We start from the raw sequence: 19,850 nt of genomic DNA on the forward strand, positions 1-19,850 counted from the left end.
TAGTTGATTTACAATGTTGTGTTAGTTTCTGGTGTACAGCAAAGTGATTCAGTTATACATATATATGTATATATATTCTTTTTCATATTCTTTTCCATTATGGTTTATTACAAGATACTGAATATAGTTTCCTGTGCTATACAGTAGGACTTTGTTGTTTATTTTATTTTTTAGAAAAGATACATTTTTGGGGCTTTATGAAAGTAATAGATATTTATTGAGAGAATTTGAAAAGTGCAGTAAAGGATAAAGATAAAAATCACCTAAGTTCAATTAGACAGAAATGACTATTAATGTTAGAGTATTTCAGTCTTTTTAATAATCATACTTAGGTAGATACCACCCAACTTAAAGACACACAGACGTATCTTCCAGGTTAGAATTATACTGTATCTATGCATTTGAATAGTGCTTTTTTTGTTGGATAAATGCCCAGTGATGTTTATTCTTAAATATAGATGTGGAAAAGCAGTGCTGTGTTTTTTTAGAAGACAATGTTTTAGAGCATTTTTAGGTTCACAGCCAAATTGAGGGGAAGGTCCAGAGGTTTCCCATGTGGCCCCTGCCTCCACACATGGATCGTATTGATAACTGTATGTATTTCTGATTATTTCCTTAGGCTACGTTTCCAAAGCTGTAATCCGCGCATCAAAGGGTATACGCATTTGGACAGCTTTTGATAAGCCATCCGGGAGCTTATAGTTACATCTGATCTAGGGTGCTGGGCCTCCCACTAGGCTCTCTCCCACCTTCCACCAATTAAAGATGGTTTTGTTCTGAGTTCTCTGACCTTTACCTCCTAGGCTCTCTCCCACAAGATCTCTGCCATTCCTTCAGATTTCAGCCCTTAGGTACCTGGGAGCCTTCCCAGTCTCTCTTTTTTTTTAGCCCGGATACTCTATTAAGCATTCGTTCTGCATCCCCAAGTGCCAAACATATGTACGTTGGTAACTCATTTTTTGGTTCACATTCATGAAGCTCAAAAGTGAACTTTTCTTTGACCCTGATGCCTTCTGCCTTCCCCTTCCTATTGGTGGTACTGTTACTGGTTCTATGACTCCATCCTAAGAGGGTTCGGCTCTGAGACAGTATTGAATAGAACCCTGATACCAGCATGCAAATTCTTTGTCTGGGTGGATTCTCACCCCCGGTAGCAAGAAACGCCTTTTCCCCGTCTGGGATTTCCGCCTCTAAATGGCTTGTAGGACCGCAGCCCGCTCACAAGCAGCCGGGTGATGGGTCAACTTCAAATGACTCAGGAGCAAATACTGAGAATGCACATCTTTAAGGAAGCACCACTGCTTCCCAAACTCAGGGAGGAATGAGAATTTGAGAAGGTCGTCATCAAAACACACTGTCTATAGAAATGGGGTGCTTGCTCCTATAGGTGACATTTGCCATTATGCAGATTCCATTTGAACTTATAGTTTGATTTTTAAAGTGTGATTTCAGTAGCCTATTCTACCTGTTAAGAGTGTGATCGTTTACCCACTTACCCCAAACTTAAAAAGGCTCAGTTAAGCCTTGAAGTTTGTATGTATCTATGGATACATAGAACCACAGGAAGCAGGGTCTGGGTTTAACAAGGAGGTCCCAGAAATGAGTGTGTATCCACAGTTCAGGGTATAGCCGAGAGTTAGCACACATCCATGTGTGTGGCCAGAACTCAGGGTTCTTGTGACCTGGCCAGTATTCCTCAGCCCAGAAGAGGGTGGAGCCACATCGCACCGGAGGATCAAGTTCTAAATCATACTTTATGACTCGTGTCGCATTATAAGTCCTACCCTTCAGTGAGAGCTTACCATCTGCGGGGCACATAATTATCTACCCCACAGCCTGGAAAGGCAGGTGTTATTGCCCTTCGTTTATAACTTGCCTTTGCTCCCAGCATTTGCAAAGGCAGCGTTGGAGCTGGGCTGTCTGATGCCAGAGCACGTCTTTAACCACTATTCTACCCAAGACCCAGCGGGGGTGAGGCAACGGGGGGAGGGGGTTTGCTTGAGGTGAGGGCACGCCAAAGGCTGTGAAGTCTCTATTCTACCTCCGCGCTCCGCCACCCCATCCCAAGACCACAGCTCCCAAGAGGAGAGCCGTTAAGAGATGCTTTGCAAAGGTTTCGTCTGCTCAGATAGTAGGATTGATTCAAGTTTCTTCAAATGCTTGGATGTGATTCCTTGTTCTCTTTCCATCTGAAGCCACAATGTATTCATTTTGGCCACTGAGACTCTGAGAAACTCAGAGAAGTCACTACCACCCTTTTATTCTTGGGGTCTATTTCTCGTCCCCAAGTTCAGGATCCAGAAGGGGTGGCACCACTTGCCAGGCTGCTAGTGTGTGGTTCTTGGGTTTTCTGCCATGACCTTCACGTCCCTGGGTGTCAGGTGGCAGCTATTGGTCTGATTACATCTGGGCTCTTCTCACACTTCTGCCCTCTGTCTGTACCCACCACCTTCCGGCAAACTTTCTTCTCACGGGCGATTGAGGGAATAAGGCCCTTGCCCTGCAGTCACTTCATGGAGGCGTTTCCAGACCAGCCCCGTGTGTGAGTGCGGATCAGTAGGTAACTTAGCGTTGGGGACAGTTAACAAAAGTCTTTGGTTTCAGGCATTCCCTAGTCCCAGGAAACCTTCTGCTTCCAACTACGATGTTCACCATATGACATTATTTAAATTCAAATATAAAAATTAGTGTTGAAGGGTTTTTTTTATAGCAAGAGTCTCACTAAACGTAATTTTTTCCACTGAAAGTTCCAGGAATTCCCTCTGTGTGAATTGTGTACACATAGCATAAAAGCTCTCTGGGATTTTGGGTTTCAAGTAGTATTTTCTAAGCAGGATTCCATGTATCCTTTGCCAACACCTCCATGAAATGGCTACACACACACACACACACACACACACACACACACACACACACACACCCCAAGCTATAGAGAAAGATGAAGACCGAACAACAAAAAAAATCAAAGACATGCACAACCTACAGTGAGAATGTGTGAGCAGTCGTTGCTGCCTGTAAGGGCAGAGGGGGACTTGATAACATGTCATGGGAATTTAGATTTTCATTTACTCCAATCATTCAGAGTATCAAAGAATCAGGCAGGAGGGTTATCACTGAAATAAACTCTAGGCATAATATTTTTATGTTAACCAATTAAACAATAAAAGAATAAGAAGACTATATAGTTGAGTAATAATTAACATTGGAGTGAAGAGGACTCTAAAATCAAATGAACAAAGGCAGAAACCCAAAGGGAACATTTGATAGTTTGATGTCATAGAAACCATAAATGTCTGTATATCAAAAACACCACACACAAAATGTAAAGGCAAGGGCCAAACTGGCAAAAAAATATAAATATATATATGTGTCATATAATGGGAAAGGGTTGAATTTTAAATACAAGAATATTTATAAATAAGAAAAACATAACAGAAAAGGTAGACAAGCACATGAACGGGTGGTTCTCAAGAGAAGAAAGTCAAATCATGAACAAATGCCCAGTCATAATATTAACCTGCAAGTCTGAAGAAGTGTGCTTTTATTGGGGGGCGGTCTTTCACGCTGGCAAAGACTGAGAGGAATCATAGTGTCTACTGGGTGTGTGAGGTGAGAAAACTCACACTCATTTATTGTTGTAAATGGGCACAAGTTTTCTGCAGGGCGATTTGGTTGTACCTGTCAAAACCTTGAAAAAAGGCATCCCCTTTGGTGGTGTCTAAATATTTTTGAGCTTGTTCATCACAGTATAGTTTTATGTCACGGGAAAGTGTTGAAGTTTCATGTTCAGCGTTCAGTATGATGGTATGATCACTTTTCTCTTGAAAAAGTGGTAGCGATAGTTATGTGCACTTTTTAAATGTCTTCTAGGTGCTATTTTGGGTTTCTAAATTTGGTAATGTGAATATGAATTTCAGAGGGAAGTAAATATTTATTTAAAAAATCTCTGCTACCACACAAAATCTACAAAATCTCTGCTATACATGTAACAATATATACATCCTAGCAGCATCAAAATGCCATGTGCGTGGTCAAGCAGAGTGGCATGGATAGTGCAGATTTTATATGAGTCTAGCAGCTGGGCTGCAGGGCAGAGGCAGGACAAGGGGAGAGCTGGCCTCCTAGGGTGGAGGTTGGCCTCCGTTTGGAACAAAAAGCCGGGTCTTTTGGAGGTCACATGCACGGCCTGAGAGAGCTGCCTTTTAGGCTGTCCTTTTCCCTTCCAGATTCACTTTTCTTGGAAGAATACTTAGTATAGAAGAAGCCATGCATTAAATGCAACCTTGTGTATCGCCAGAATTTGATTGACTGATTCAATTAAAGACCGGAGATAAAAAATAAAGAGAACTCCTAGAATTTTACCCTTGTCCCAACTTGTTCCATAATGTATTTCCCTAAAGCCCTGTAAAGGGTGAATCTCAGTCTTATATTAAGACAGCAATATCATGGGGGCGTATAGGTAAATAAGTGGGTACAAAATTCTTTTCTTGTTTAACTTCACGATTTTCCCAGAAACAAAGTTTTCCTTCATCAATGTTTTGTTAATTGCTGACTCTGAATGTTATGTTCAATATCAAAACATTAATGTGGCTTTTTTTTCTCGCTTGAGTAGGAGGTTGATATTATTCTGTGTTGTCAAGAAAGGATGAAGCTGCATTTGGACAAGGCCATTGCCCAACTGGCGTAAGAGCTTTTACCTCTCTATACAGTTGAAACTCTATCATGAAACTGTACTTCCACGCTTCCTAATCAGATTTCTCTTAGCTTCTTATGTAAGGATTTCTTATACATGGACACACACCCGCATGCACATACACGTTTTTATTTAGAAGGTAAAATGAGTACTTGGGGTACTTACGTAAAATTTTTCTTTAAAGAAATAATTTTTGCAGTGCTTCAGAAAGGATTTTTATCCTACCTTGAAGTGTGGCTAAGGTTACTTTTAACTCAAAAGACTTTTATTCTTTGGTAAGAGATAGACTTGTACACACGCAGCCCGACAGCTGGAAAAGCGATGAACTGTGGCACACTTTTATATTTACTTTCCACTTCTCCTTAAAAACTCAGCCTTCTCTGGTTTCTCGGCAGCCCTGGTACATGGTCCTCGGTGCTGTGATTACACCACTGCATCCATGGCATCCATTGCACTGTAATTATTCACCCATCCTACTCTCTAGCAGAATACAAATTCTTTTTCTCTTGGCAATAGTAGACAGTAGGTACTTAATATTTATAGTGAGGTTGGCGGCAAAGAATAATACTCAAAGGAGGGTTTGAAGCAATGATAACAGCTGTCAGCATAGAAAAAATATTGGCCGAGCCTGTCGCCTTATAGGACTAGAAAGGTCAACGTTCATTTGGTGACGGCCATGGAAAGAAGTAGTGTTGAATATGTCACACAGAGGAAATGATGGTTCTGCCTATACTGACGTTGTCAGGGGCAGCGTGTGATGTAGTAGCCAAAGGAATAGTTGTTCTAAAGGTGGTGGTTCCTCTCACTCAGTCAGCTGACCATCAGGATTGATGCTATGAAGGTCGGTGAGGTTCAGGTGGCTGAGATCTCTCTCAAGCTGTGAGTGGAAGGGCTCCTTAATTCAGAAATCGGTGAGGGTAGCTGAGGATTGGCTAAGGATGACCGACTGCCGCTTCCGATATTAATTTCTGGTTTCTGCTCCCTGGAAATTGCAGAAACAGTTCAGGGTGGTTCCAATGATTGTTCTGTTTTCTTCTGGTCCAGTTCCTAATCCTCATTTTTTTTTGTAATCTAAAATCTGCTGTCCATCTTCCATGTCCTTTGCTTTTTAATCCACAGTGGGCAAAATGTCCACCTCATTTCCTGGGGTGGTCTGTCCAGGGTCTGTGGGAGCCACGATCTCTAACATGGTTACTGGGCTCAGCCCAGCAAAGGTGATGGAAAGACGGTATTCAGCTCCACTTGTCTTGAAGGAACAATTAAGGAAGGAACATGAGATGGGCTTGGATCTCAGCTGAGAGCGGAATCTCATTAGAAACCAACATGGAGGCCTAGATCTCTCCCATCTTGGGCTCTAAGAGGGTGGATGGATAGAAGGCCTTCCTAAGGAGGCTCTGAGGTTGGGTCAGAGGAGGTCAAGGGTGTCAGCCCAAGAGAGGAAGCCTGGGAAGCATCTTGGTCCCAGACCACAGATGAGAAAGACTTAAGAATCCCCGAATTTCAACCCAGTAACCTGAACTCTGAAGCAGCAGGGATGCAGCTTCCTCTCCTTTCATCCTCTGCACACACACACACACACACACACACACACACACACACACACACACACACACACGCTGATTTAGAATTCACAAAATGCAGATGACCTGTGCGCTGCTGCCCTCATTTGCACTTTACAAACAACAGAACAAAGAGCTTTGACAGGTCAAGTGACTTACCTGAAGGCACAGGCCAAGTTAAAGAGAATTAGCCCCTTCAGTTCCACACAGGCTTTCCTGGGTGGCTCCTCTATGCCAAGACCTCTTTTGGGCGCCGGAAATAGAGAAACATCTAGGATCATCCAGTTCTCTGGCTTTTTCAGACGCTCTCTGTATGCGATTGCCCAATTTTTATTTCTAGCCCAGACCTTTCTCCCCAGTTCCAACAACCCACTTGGTACCTCCGCTTGGATGTTTAATGGACACTCAAACGTAAAGCAAGACCTGCTGTCTTCTCCCCCAGCCCTCTAACCCACCCATAGATTTGCCCACCTCTGCTGATGGAATCCTGCTATTCCAATGACTCAACTTTGGCTCTTATTTTTTTTTTGCTCCAGAGGCTGTGCTCTTCATTTATTTATTTTTTAACACCTTTATTGGAGTATAATTGCTTTACAATGGTGTGTCAGTCACTGCTGTATAACAAAGTGAATCAGCTGTACGTATACATATATCCCCACATCCCCTCCCTCTTGCGTCTCCCTCCCTCCCACCCTCCCTGTCCCACCCCTCTAGGTGGTCACAGAGCACCGAGCTGATCTCCCTGTGCTATGCGGCTGCTTCCCACGAGCTGTCTGTTTTACATTGGGTCGTGTATATAAGTCCTGGTTCCATCTTTAAAGCATCTCCAGAATCTGAGCACTTCTCACCTCCTTCACTACTGCCCCGTTGGTCCAAGCCACCACCATCTCTCACCTGGGTAGCCTCACCGGTCTGCTCATGGGGTCTCTCTGTCCCCTGCAGTCCGTTCTTAACCCCACACCAGAATGACCCTTTAAGATTGTAAGTCGGTGGTCTCTCCTTCCACTCAGAGGAAAGCCTGACACATTCCAATGGGGAGCAAGGCCTGGTTCTCCCTCTTCGGGTCTTGGTATCACCTCCTTGAGGAGAGTCCTGCCCTGACCATCCGATTTAGAATCGTCACTCACATTCCTGGCCCCCCTTTTCCTGCTTTGTTTTCTGCACTGTTCTGCTAACAAACCACAGGATTTGCTTATTCCTTACGGGGACTGCCTGTCCCCTCCCCTGTAGCACGTGAGCTCCTCTAGGGAAGAGACGTTTGCTTTGTCCGTGATGCATCCTGGCACAGAGTAGGCACTCTGTAATGATATGTGGGATGGACCATGCCACAAGTCAAGACGTGGCTCACCTGTCACCCACGCCTGCCCCAGCGGCCTGTCTCTTTGGGACCGAGCTGCCTGCGGGGTCCTCTCTCTGCGTGGCAGGGCAGGAGCTCCAGGCATCTCAGAGCTCACCAAGTCCTCTTCCTTCCCAGGAGGGTTCTGGCGGGAGCAGGAGCCTGGGGGCTGCCAATTCCTGGCCTCTTTCCACACGCTGACTCCTGCTGGGGGTCCATTTTGACCCTCGGTTTCGACCTCCGGGCCTGGCACAACTGCAAAGGGAGGTCATTTACAGCTGGAGGGAGGCTGGCTGTGAATTCCTCCTAGCTTCTCAGGGAATTGCACCCTAGGAATGGAGGAGAGAGGGGTTAGGATGTAGCTGAGGAAAAGGAAGAAGGAAAGGGAGGCACAGGATGTGGACAGATTGCTCCAAACCAGTGTCCCGTCTGGAGCGGTTTGGGTACTAGGAAGGTGGGCCCCAGCCTGGGGGAGCTCCAGATACCAATTTCTGTGTGTCTGCACGTCTCACGCCCATGGAAGGGACAGTGTGGGCAGGGCTCTCATCACCCACATGTAGGGACAGCTCCAGGGGAAGCTGCTTTTAATGGAGAAGTTGGACATCGTGGGAAGGAAGGAGGAGAGACCCAGAGAGCAGTCACGGGTGCGCGTGGGGGGTGGAGGTGGGTCCCCACCCCGAAGGGCCGTCATGCTTCCTCCTGTGACATTGTTCCCTTAGCCTGAAGCTCCGTCTCCCCTCTGTGTTTTAGGGCCAACAGAGCTTCCCAGCACGAGCTGGAGAAGGACCTGAGCGACAAGCAGGCAGCTTACCGCATCGACGATAAATGCCACCGCCTGCGAAACGCGTCGGACGGCGTCAGCTACTTCCGCGGAGTGGAGCGGGTGGATGCCATGTGAGTAGGCGGTGCCGCCTCTGTGATTTCCGTGTCACTTGAGTCATTCTCCGCTCGGGAGGATGCAGCGCACAGGTAAATCGGAGATCCTGGGAGGATGCGGAAAGGTAAGAGGCACCTGCCACGGGCAGGGCGTCAGTAAGCATGGTGTTCTGCAGACGCTTGCATCCTGTAATCTTTTGCAGAAGAATATCCATCGTTTCTATTTCTAACTGTGAAAATAGCACCTGCTTGAGGCAGAAAAATCTAGAAAACACAGTTAAGCACAAAGAAAATAAAATGTGACCGGTGTATCGGATGTCCTGGAAGTGCGTGGGCCGGGGGTGGGAAGTACAAGCTGAAAAACAGCTGAATGTTGAATAATTTATTTCCACTCTTTCTTAGACCCGCCCCGTCCATGGTTTCTTTGCCAGGCCCCTGGATGCGATCTTGGGTTGATGCTCTTTTCTCTATGAGAGGGCCTGTCTTTCTGCATCGTGATAACCCTGTTATCTTTCTTTACCATCTTATAAAAATGGTCCTGTCGCTTTCACATCTCTTTGGAAAATAGTGGCGTAGAACATTGAAAAAAATCAACTTGACTGAGGTGAAATTCACCTATGCTAAAATGCATTTGGCGTTAGTGTACGTTTTGATGAGTTTTAACAAATTTCTATGCCTATGTAACCATGACCACACTCATGGCCCCTCCCCCTTTTAAAGGGACTCCCTTTAAAGCTCCCTTTGGGGCTGGTCACCCCAGAGCAGCCCCCCTCCTAGCTCTCCTGTAATAGGAGCAGCAACGGGTACCAACTTTGTCGTTCAGATTCTTCAGGTGTGAATCAGATTCAGACCCTAGGTCCTAAGTGCTCCCCGTGAAGTGCCTCTTACTTAATTTGAGGAGAGCAGGAAGCGTCTTCCTTTCCTCCTTCTGGGGTTGACGTCGGGGGTGGGGTGGGCTGGGATCGAACCACACACACTCTGACCACTTGGTCCTCCATAAAGGGCCTCATCTGTTTCCAGCATGAATTCTTAGCCGTCTCTTATAGGGTGTCAGGGTATGGAGCAGATAGGATGTTATTTTTGGTCATCATGGCCTGAGCTAAAACCTTAATCGACAGTAAGAGTCTCATCTGATGCCCTATTACACCATCAAGCAAAGAAACCACACAGAGAGGCCCGATGTTAAGAGTTTACTGTCAGGCCTTCCAGTATTCTTCCACTCATGTAGATATCGATTTATATTTTTAAAGGTTGGTATTACGCATGTACTGTTTGTACAGCCTGTCTGATTTTTCACTTCAGGATATGTCAAAAACATGGTTTGTGAAAACATTCTTCTACAGCATGAGTTCGCATGCTGTGTGGATTACTTTTTAAAAGGTACCATAACTTACTCAAATTTTTCTTTACTTTGGGACATTTTCGGGTGTTTCCAGTGTTTCAGGGATTGGCGTCAACATTGCTAAAAATGAACCTCCTTACTTACACATCTTTGGGTTATTTCCTTAGGATCAGTTTCTGAAGTGGACTGATACAGAGCTTAGCGTGACCCCTGCACAGTGATCCTGTGCCAATTCAGGAAGCATTCTGTATTTTTAGTCCTGGGGATATAAAGTACAGCATGGTGACTGGTTAACAGTACGCTATCGCATACTTGAAAGTTGCTAAGACAGTAGACCTTAAAAATTCTCACTCAAGAAAAAAGGTTGTAACTGTGTGTGATGGTGGATGTTGTTAGCTAGACTTACTGTGGTGACCATTTTGCGATGTATCCGTAAATCAAATCATTATGTTGCACACCTGAAACTAATATAATGTTATATGTCAATTAGGTTTCAATAAAGACACTTTCTACAGTGGAATTTCTGAGTCATACACGTTTGCTCTCCGGCATGGCCGTACCAATTCAACTTCCCTACCTGCAGGATGAGAGAATCTTTTTCTAAACATGTTCACCAGAAAATTATCATTCTCTTCATTCTTTGTTATTCGGACAAAGGGTTGTTAATATGTTGTTGTTTTCGTTCGTACCACTTTGATTAGTCCTGAGGTTGGATGTTTCTTCGTAACGCTTATGGGGCCGGTGAGAGACATTTCTAATGAATGGACATACTCATACCCTTCCCCAATCCCTTCCCCCGCCCCTGCACATTGGCAGAGGACTTAATTTATGCTGCGGGTTTACACAGAGTAAGCAGTCAAACAAGGAGAAATTAAGAGAAGTTTAAAAGAAGCTTCGCTCTGATGTTTACACTTCATGCAGTAAAACCAGGATCAAGTGATTTGGGGTTTTTTTCTTTCTCAGGATGAACGGTTGCCTACAGAAAATCTAGGCTGATTCATCATTGTTTCCATTGTCTGGGTCTATTTCTTTTTCCTTCAGGGTCTCGGTGCCCGAGTCCTGGGCCAAATTTACCGACGACAATATTCTTCGCTCCCAGAGCGAGCGAGCTGCCTCTGCGAAACTAAGAGACGACATCCAGAACCTCCTGGTGGTGACAGCCAACGAGTTGTGGAATCAGTTCAACAAAGTGAACCTGGCTTTCACCAGCCGCATTGCTGAGACTGCAGATGCTAAAAATAAGATTCAGATTCACCTCGCAAAGGTAAGCCAAGCACTGGGAGGCCCCCACAGCTGACCTGGATAGATAGAGCAGGGGGCCCTGGGACCACAAATCTCCACCGTCAGGCACATGACTTCCTGGCCACGCAGGCTAAGAAAAATGAAAACCGGTACAAAGTGCCACATTTAGTTTAGCCAGGTAGCCAGGTGTCAACATGAAATTGGAATCCAGCATGAATTGGAAATGGGAACGCAAAGAATGTACTGTGTCATGAGAGGTTCCTAGTATTTCATAGAAACAAAAATATTATCATTAACGTTTAATGCATCACCGTATGTAACTAGGAAGTGAATTTATTATTAGAACATATGGTAGGGATGTTTTCTGTTAAATTATTTCAGGCCTTTTTTTCTGGAATACAAAACCAAATACAGGAAACTATTAAGGGGTTCAAAAATGTTTCTGATATTGAACTTTTTAAAGTGCTTTAAGTATAAGTGTTTTATAAGGACAATAAGATGAAAGATTTAGGCAGAATTCGTGGGTTTCAAGATAAACAAGGTGCTCTTGCTTTTTTTAGTATCGGTCTTGGAGTTCTTATTATTTCTGTGGATTATGCTGCATATAGTTTTTTGGTTTTGTTTCTTAACTTAATTTTTATTTTATATTGGGGTATAGTTGATTTATAATGTTATTTTAGTTTCAGCTGTAGTGGTTCAGTTATCCATATATACATATTCATTCTTCTTCAGATTCTTTTCCAATACGGGTTATTGCAGAATATCGAGTAGTTTCATTTCTCTTTTTAAGAACTTTACCATGTTGGCTCTGTTGCTCTCAGGAGATATTATCCTGTTGAGGGCACTGTGTTTTCCCAGGCTGCAGTAATTTACCTTTCCTTCTCATGGTGTCTTCTTTGGGCAATACACATTTGTTGCGTCAGACAGCTTCTACATCCAGTGAAGGGAAGAGAGAAGGATAAAACGTAGTTTTTGTCCCAGGAAGCTTACATCTGTGGAGAAGGTGCGCGTAATGTGAAAAGCTCATGCACAATGAAAAACAGTAGAAAATGACAAATCATCGTTGCCAGATAGCCAATACAGGAGTTGTTCTGGGAGCTTGGAGGAAGGAGCAAACATTCAGGTGGAGCAACGTCGTGAACAAAGCCTCGGGAGGTATAGCCAATCAGAGGCTGAGTCGGGTCTGTCAGGAGACCCGTCTGGCTGGCACAGACGGTGTGTGTCCCTAGAGACAGAAGCTTGGAAAGGAAGGTGGAGCCAGACCGTGGAAGTCACGGTCTGGGAAGGCGTCCCCTGGGCAGTGAGGGGCCATCTAAAGGCCTTTTATCGATAGAAGGCTGACACGATGGAGTCCCTTTGTTCAACAAAGTTTTGTTGACTGCTGTATTTAGTTTGCTCTGGCTGCCATAACAAAGCCCTACAGACTGGGGGGCTTAAACAACAGAAATTTATTTTCTCACGGTCCTGGAGGCTGAAGTCTGAGATCAAGCTGTCTGTCAGTGGTATTGGTTTCTCCTGAGGCCTCTCTCCTAGGCTTGTAGACGGGCGCCTTCTCCCACATCATCACGTGGTCTTCCGTCCATGCCTGTCTGTCTCCTAATCCCTCTTTATAAGGACACCAGTCAGATTGGATTAGGACCAACCCTAATGACCTCATTAAAGAACTTCATTAGCTCTTTAAAGGCTCTACCTTCAAATACAATCACATTCTGAGGTCTGGGGGTTAGGACTTCAACATGTGGATTTTGGGGGGTTGAGGAGGATAGAATTCAACTCATAACAGCTACATTCAAGGTGCTGTGCCAGGGGCTTTGGGGTGTACACACATGACGACGCACTGACCCCGCCATCTTGCGTCTTGTGTGAGACCAGACACGTACGTAGAAAACGATAAGTTCCGTCAGAAAAGTGCAGAAAGAACCCTTTGGAGCTACAGAGAAAAGGTTCGGTTTGTTTGGCACAAGAAGCAGTTCCTTCCAGTGGTGAGAGATGGGGGTGGCTTCGTGGAGCGGGGAGCCCTTGAGGGTGGCCTTGGTGATAGAACAGTGTAATGATTTTCAGCAGGCGGCTGAAAGCTTGGAAGAGAGGGCGGAGCTTAACTGACAGAGTTTTAAGTGAAAGAGTTCCTGGCTTTCACAAGTGCTGAAACTGTGTGGTTACAGGAGGTCTCTGCAGGGAGAGAGGAGGTAGCAGAGAAGGGGTCAAGGGCAGCACCTTGCACTGGAGTGAGGAGAAGGAGTTAGAGATAAAATCAGGGATTAGGATAGCAGTTGGCCAGAGAAGTAAGCAAGGCGAGGGTTTCAAGGGGAGGGACACTCCGGAGAGGCCTCATCGTTGACTTTGAACGCGTGGCCTCACCAGAGCAACCAGGGCCAGAGACAGGATACGGGGGCCTCTGGGAGGTTAGGTGGGTGGCCTGTGGAGGGAGTAGGCAAGGCCATTGCTGAGTCCACGTGGCTGTGAACTTGAGGAGAGGCTGGGAAGGTACCAGCCGGAGAGGACCCGGTGGGATTGGATGCGAGCGTGGCGGGGAAGGCATGAGCGTTCAAAGGAATTTGGGTGCCGGTTGGGGCGCATCTCCAGGCCACAGGAAAGCGGCTGAAGAAGAGGGGACTAATGGGGGGTTGTGGAGACATGGGGGGGCAGAGGTCAAGGTCGTAGGCGAAGGAGAAGGCAGGGTTTTCAGAGCACAAGAAGGGGGCCTGCTCGTCAGAAGAGGAAGACGAACCAGGGAGGCGTTCAGGTTTAGGTAACGGGGGGACCTTCTTTAAGGAGAGAAGGATATAAAATCGGGGTCACCAGATGACCAGTGCTCCTGCCTTGCAAGTGAGACACCCCAAAGCTTGGCCTTGGTTTGCTTCGAGGCAAATCCTGCCCTAGCAGGAAAACCTCTCTGAGATTAGTCAGGAGAGGCAGCAGGAAGATAAAGAAGCAAGGATGCACCGATGTGGGAGGGAAGCGGGGACCCGCGAAGCTCCTGGCCTCGCTTTGCTCTTGCTCGGAGTCACGTGCAAATGTGTACCGGCAAATATCTAACAGCCGGTGACCCGAGGGAGAAGGAGAAAGCGAGCTCGGACTTGCGGCATTCGCCCATTTCTGTGGCCTAAGTGCTCGCACGCCGAGTCGGGAGGAGATGCCCTCCAAAGGGTGAGAGCAGGTGCCGTACCTCCCACCGCGGGTCCCGGGATGGGGCTGGTAGGAGGAGGCCCTCAGACAATCCTGCTCCCCATCAGAGGGGGAGGCCCGGCCACAGATGCACGGGTCGGGGAGCAGGTTGTTGAGGGCACGGCACCAAAGCCTCGGGCGTTTGCTTCTCCTGGTGCAGACCCTGCAGGAGATTTTCCAGACGGAGATGACCATCGAATCCATCAAGAAGGCCATCAAGGACAAGTCTGCCTTCCTGAAGGTGGCTCAGACCAGGCTGGATGAGCGTACGCGGAGGCCCAACATAGAGCTCTGCAGAGACATGGCTCAGCTGCGGTGAGCGGGGGTGAGGCGAGGGGGGGGAGGACCAGGTGGGGGTCACGGTGATGGGGAGGGGGCGCCCTCAGGGCCAGCTCGGGCTCCTCTGGGGAAGCCCCCAGGCTGCCGGCCGCTCGGAGCTCCTAAGGCTCGTCCACCAGCACACGGGGATGTGGGGCGGCCTAGTGATGGTCACGGTGCTAGAGCCTTCTTTAAAGTGTCAGTAATGGGGTTAGTGTTTAACAGCCCGGAGTTTCGGTTTGGGATGATAAAAAGTTCTCGAGGTGGAAGGTGGTGATGGTTGCCAAGTTTGTGAATGTACTTAATGCCAGGAACTTAAGAGCTGAGATGGTAAATTCTGTGTTATGTCTATTTTACCACGACTAAAACAAAAAGGAGATGACATCAACACTACACGCAAGCAGAGTGTTAACATTTAGCCTCATTCGGGGGTGGAGGTGGCGTTGGGCTCCTTTGCACCTCCCTGGAGTGTCCGGAGTTTCCAGATCCCCTGTCTCGGAAACAGTACCGAGGTTGGCCGCTGCGAGCGTCCGAGTGCCCCTGACTCATGGGAAAAGGGCCTTTGGGTACCAACTCCCCCCACCCCATCCGTTTGCTCTCACCGTTGCTCTCCTGCGCTTCTTTGGGTGCCTCATTCCTGCTCTCATCGTTACGAGCATCCTCAGGACCCCCTAAACCCCGATGGCTCATTTCAGCTCATTTCAGTTTGTTCTGTTCTTGATAGAAATTGAAAGCAGCTGGTCGTCATCAAGCATCTCCCACGTGTACCCAGTGCGAGGGATCTGACACTACACTTCATCTTCTGGACACTAGGTGTATTTTATTCTTCTTATTTTAACTTGGAAGATTCCTTTCAGGATGGGCTTGAATGGAATTGGCCACACTCCCACCCCCATTCTGGCTTCGTTTCCAATTTCTCAGTACCTGCCTATCTGCCTCTTTCTGGATGTCATCATTGCTGTGCTTAGGTCTTGAAACACTTTGTGCAGAAGCAAGTCAAATTTATAGCAACCGGAGGAACGAAGCGGCAGCGCTTGAACTGGAGCAGTGGGAGAGACCACTAGCCTTGTAGTCTGCCTGGTCCACGATTGAATTCCCTTATATCCTAGGGCCAAAGCGACTTTGAGCTCTTACCCAAGGAACAAGCGGTGGGGTGAGGCTGTGGATTCCCCGCAGGGAAGGAAAGGGTGGTCTTTGTGAGGCCAGGAATGAGGAAGACGATGATAAAGGTGGTGATGGTGACAGTCACAATAGCTGTTGCCATTTATTGATCTTATTCTGTGCCGGGCACTGTCCTGCATACTTTCCCTTACGCATTATCTGCAATTTACAAATAAGTAAATGGAGGCAGGAGCGGGCTGAGTGACGGTGACCCAGCTGGCAAGTGCTGGGAGGAAGGAGAGACATAGTTAGAATCCTTGCCCACCTCCCTGCTGAGCTCCGTTCAAGCAAAGCAGCAATTTGCTTCTGCTTCCCCATGTTTCATCGTATGGGGCCTTTGCCACCACCCCCCGCCCCATCCTGTACCTAAGCTCATCTGGCCTTCTCAATGCCCACACGGGATGGGTCAGCAAAGCAGGTGCCGTAACCTCATCTCACTCTCACAGAGGATAAAACAGAGGGTCACCGAGGAGACGTTACTGCAAAACACCCTCCATGGACAGCACGCGTGTTGTCTGCGTTGGATGCTGAGAGGTGTGCTCTAGAATAGATTCAAATGGCCTTCATCTCCCACAGTAGCTGCGTTTCTCCTAGTGGAGCTGTCGTCTGGGCCATCACCATGGAGGAGGTCACCCAGGCCACATGTTTCTCCAAGTGGGTTCCACAGAACCCCTACTGACACACAGCCCATCATTGAGGTGAAGCAGCCCGCCACTCTGGAGGCAACCGGTCTGAAGTTTACAGGAACCTGGTAGTGGGATTATACCCATTTGGCCAGTTAGATTAGATCATGAATTGTGGTTTTATGCAAATATTATTGGGAGAAGCTGAGCTTCTGAAGTTTCATGCTCCGACAATTTCTGCGGAGTCATCAAAAGTAGAGACGGGGGACTTCCCTGGTGGGCACAGTGGTTAAGAGTCCGCCTGCCAATGCAGGGGACACGGGTTGGAGCCCTGGTCCAGGAAGGTCCCACATGCCGCCGAGCAACTAAGCCCGTGCGCCACAACCACTGAGCCTGCGCTCTAGAGCCCGCGAGCCACAACTACTGAAGCCCGCGCGCCTAGAGCCCGTGCTCCGCCACAAGAGAAGCCACCGCCATGAGAAGCCCACACACTGCAACGAAGAGTAGCCCCCGCTCGCCGCAACTAGAGAAAAGCCCGCGCGCGGCAACCAAGACCCAACACAGCCAAAAATAAATAAATAAATAAATTCATTAAAAGAAAAAAAAAAGTAGAGACGGGACGAGAGAAATTGTTCGGGCTGCCATCAGACCAACACAGGGTTGCTTTTCAGGAGGGTTTTGAGTCGTGGTCGAATTTGACTTTGCAGTTATCAGACAATGAGGCATTCACAGCTGCTTCGGAGAAGCTGAATGATTTTTCCTCTTTTCTCCCCCTTCACGGCTAAACAGAATTTGCTTTTCCTTTACTTCCTGTCGACCCTGCAGTGTGTCTATTTCCTCCGCTCCTTTACTGACTTCAGGACAAAACCTACTTTTGTTTCCGTAAAGATTTCTTGTTAAAATATCGTTGCCAAAAATATGGTCCTAGCCGAACAGCAGTGGAATTTAGGATTGTTATTGAGGGAGGAGGGGATTATTTTTCTTATTCAACTGATCATTCTGAAAGCAACCCTTTGGCTGTCTAGATGAAGACAACGTAAGGACCATAGACTCAGGGGAGTGAGGACAGAGAAAAAGTGCTGTTTTCATTTCAAGACTTCGATTTGCATTTGAACTTTTTCTAAATGGGTGCTTTCAAGAGCAATTCTAAACATTCTTGGCATCCTTGAGAGGAGGCCAGACCAGGCTCTGCTTTACTTAATCTTGATATATTTTTTTTCAGACGACGGTAGTTTTATTTGTGTTTGAATGCAAACCGTTTTTCAGTTCTGTAATTTCCCCCAAAATGAGTGGTTTCAGCAGAACGGCTGTCTGCCGTCTGCCAAGAATCAGGAAACTGAGAGTGGAACGTGGCCTTGAAAGAGGAGGAGAAACGTATTTCTAACGGCGAAAGTTGAGGGAGGTGTAGTATCTCTGAGCTGCCTTCACGCAGCGATGAGAAAACCAGGATGTTAGCTGCCTGCATTCTAAGTATCTGGAATTCCTTTTTTAAAAAATTGGTATTTTAATGTGTCTTTTTTCAGAAGAGCCCTCACAGATAAATTTTCCACTAGACTATCGTTTGGCTGTCAGGAGTAGACTCACACGTCACCCTGCTCCGTCCCTACCTTTGGGTGCAGGGTTCCTTTTGAAGCAGTCATAACAGCTCAGGGAAGGCTGGGAGACGAGAAGCAGGCCGGTGTGATTATAAACAACTCACCCTCATAAATCCCATCACCAGCCGTGTCCGACAGCCTCGCTGAAGATCTGTTTCTTTGCTAGTGGTATTGTATACCCTGGGATCTTCAAAAAAGAAACTTACTTTTAAAATCCAACCTGACCTGAACAACAACAAAATATGCTTTTAGCTCAGTTCTCAGATGCTGTGTTTACAGATCTCAGGCCAGAGGAAACTTCCACACTTAAGTTTAATTCTTTCCCTCCCCCACTGGAAGTAAGAAGACAGTTCAGGCTCTAAGATGAACGGAGATGCGCGGTGTGGGTGCGTTTTCACGGCTTGTCGCTGCACCCATGAGCCTTTTGGGGGTGCTCTGCGGTGCTCCCCACCTCGGCCCGGCTGCAGGTGGCTCCCTCCGGCCTGCGCTTCCTCTTCATCACCTTCCTACCTCCCGTGATGGGCTCTGCAGCTCCTCGGACACAGAAGTTGGCCCCCATCCATCAAGCATTTTCTGTGCCCGCGTCAACTTCAGGAGGCGCTGTGGATGTCGCTTTCCGGGACCCGATGGCCGGCAGGGAGACGCAGCACACAGGCCACGACAAGCACCCCGAGGGCCACAGAAGGGCTGGTGCTCTTGGAACACACGACATCGGGCAGCGAACTAGTCCCAGGGCTGAGGGAGGGACTTCCCTAAGAAGGGTCTGTCCAGCCGGGCTTTGAGGATGGCGTAAATTAGCGGGATGTAGAGTGGGGTAAGAGCATCGTGGGCTGGGTGGAGACCCTGAGGTCAGACACAGAGCAGGGACATTCAAGGACTTGCCTGCAGAGTGGAGAGGAAGGGCGCAGGGGCACGCGGAGACAGGCGCGACAGATTTTTACACTGAGGGACGCGGGGGTGTGAGGAAGAGGACGGGGTCAGGAATGATCAGAAGACCTTTGGTTTCAGCATCCGCAAGGATGACGTCACCATGGCCTGAGATGGGACAGGCAGGGGGCCTGGGGTGCTGGTGATTCATCTGCTCTGTACCCCACCTCGGCGTGGGTGAGCCCCTGGCGGGCATACCCACCAGGGAGGGTGTGTCCAGAACGTGGGCCTGCAGGGCGGTCCTGGGGAGTCTCCAGACCCCCTTCATTTGTCCGCTGTGGCCTCGGATGGAGATGTGACGTTTGCCCCGTCGCGGTGTCGGTCCAGCCGAGGCACTTCAGGTAACCTCTCTGAGTTCGAGGCCAAAGAGAGTTCAAGTCCCTCAAGATTGTGTTTCCTTTTTGGAAACTATTTATTGTTTTCTTTCTGGCTTTAAGAGCTGTATCTGTTCGTGATAGAAAATCAGAACATGAAATGAAAAATAAAAATCGTCGTCAATTCTCCTTGCCGTTGAGGGATAACCACGGTTGCCACCAGGCACGTTAACAAAATTGTGATCACGCTGCATGTAGAGTTCTATATCCTGACTTTTTCAACCAACGTTGTATTCTGAGTCTCCTTCCCCAAGGCAAAAACAAATTCTTTTTTAAAAAGTATCGCCTGTTTTTGGATTGGGTTGTTTGTTTTTTTGTTATTGAGCTGCATGAGCTGCTTGTAAATTTTGGAGATTAATCCTTTGTCAGTTGCTTCATTTGCAAATATTTTCTCCCATTCTGAGGGTTGTCTTTTGGTCTTGTTTATGGTTTCCTTTGCTGTGCAAAAGCTTTTAAGTTCCATTAGGTCCCATTTGTTTATTTTTGTTTCTATTTCCATTAGTTTAGGAGATGGATTCAAAAAGATGTTGCTGCAATTTGTGTCAAAGAATGTTCTGCCTATGTTTTCCACTAGGAGTTTTATAGTATCCAGTCTTACATTTAGGTCTTTAATCCATTTAGAGTTTATTTTTGTGTATG

The 19,850-nt window shown here is 47.1% G+C and overlaps 1 protein-coding gene across 1 annotated transcript in view; it reads left to right on the forward strand.

Annotated features, from left to right (window-relative positions):
* Nucleotides 1–19,850, forward strand: part of TEKT3 (tektin 3) — a 35,817-nt gene that overhangs the window by 12,317 nt on the left and 3,650 nt on the right. The window contains exons 6-9 of the mRNA XM_028499738.1: nucleotides 4,613–4,683; nucleotides 8,339–8,482; nucleotides 10,848–11,070; nucleotides 14,374–14,528. Of these exons, the coding sequence (XP_028355539.1) occupies nucleotides 4,613–4,683; nucleotides 8,339–8,482; nucleotides 10,848–11,070; nucleotides 14,374–14,528 (593 nt within the window). The remainder of the gene's footprint in view (nucleotides 1–4,612; nucleotides 4,684–8,338; nucleotides 8,483–10,847; nucleotides 11,071–14,373; nucleotides 14,529–19,850) is intronic.

This window comes from Physeter macrocephalus, chromosome 14 (assembly GCF_002837175.3).
Source record: "Physeter macrocephalus isolate SW-GA chromosome 14, ASM283717v5, whole genome shotgun sequence".
Taxonomy (NCBI): domain Eukaryota; kingdom Metazoa; phylum Chordata; class Mammalia; order Artiodactyla; family Physeteridae; genus Physeter; species Physeter macrocephalus.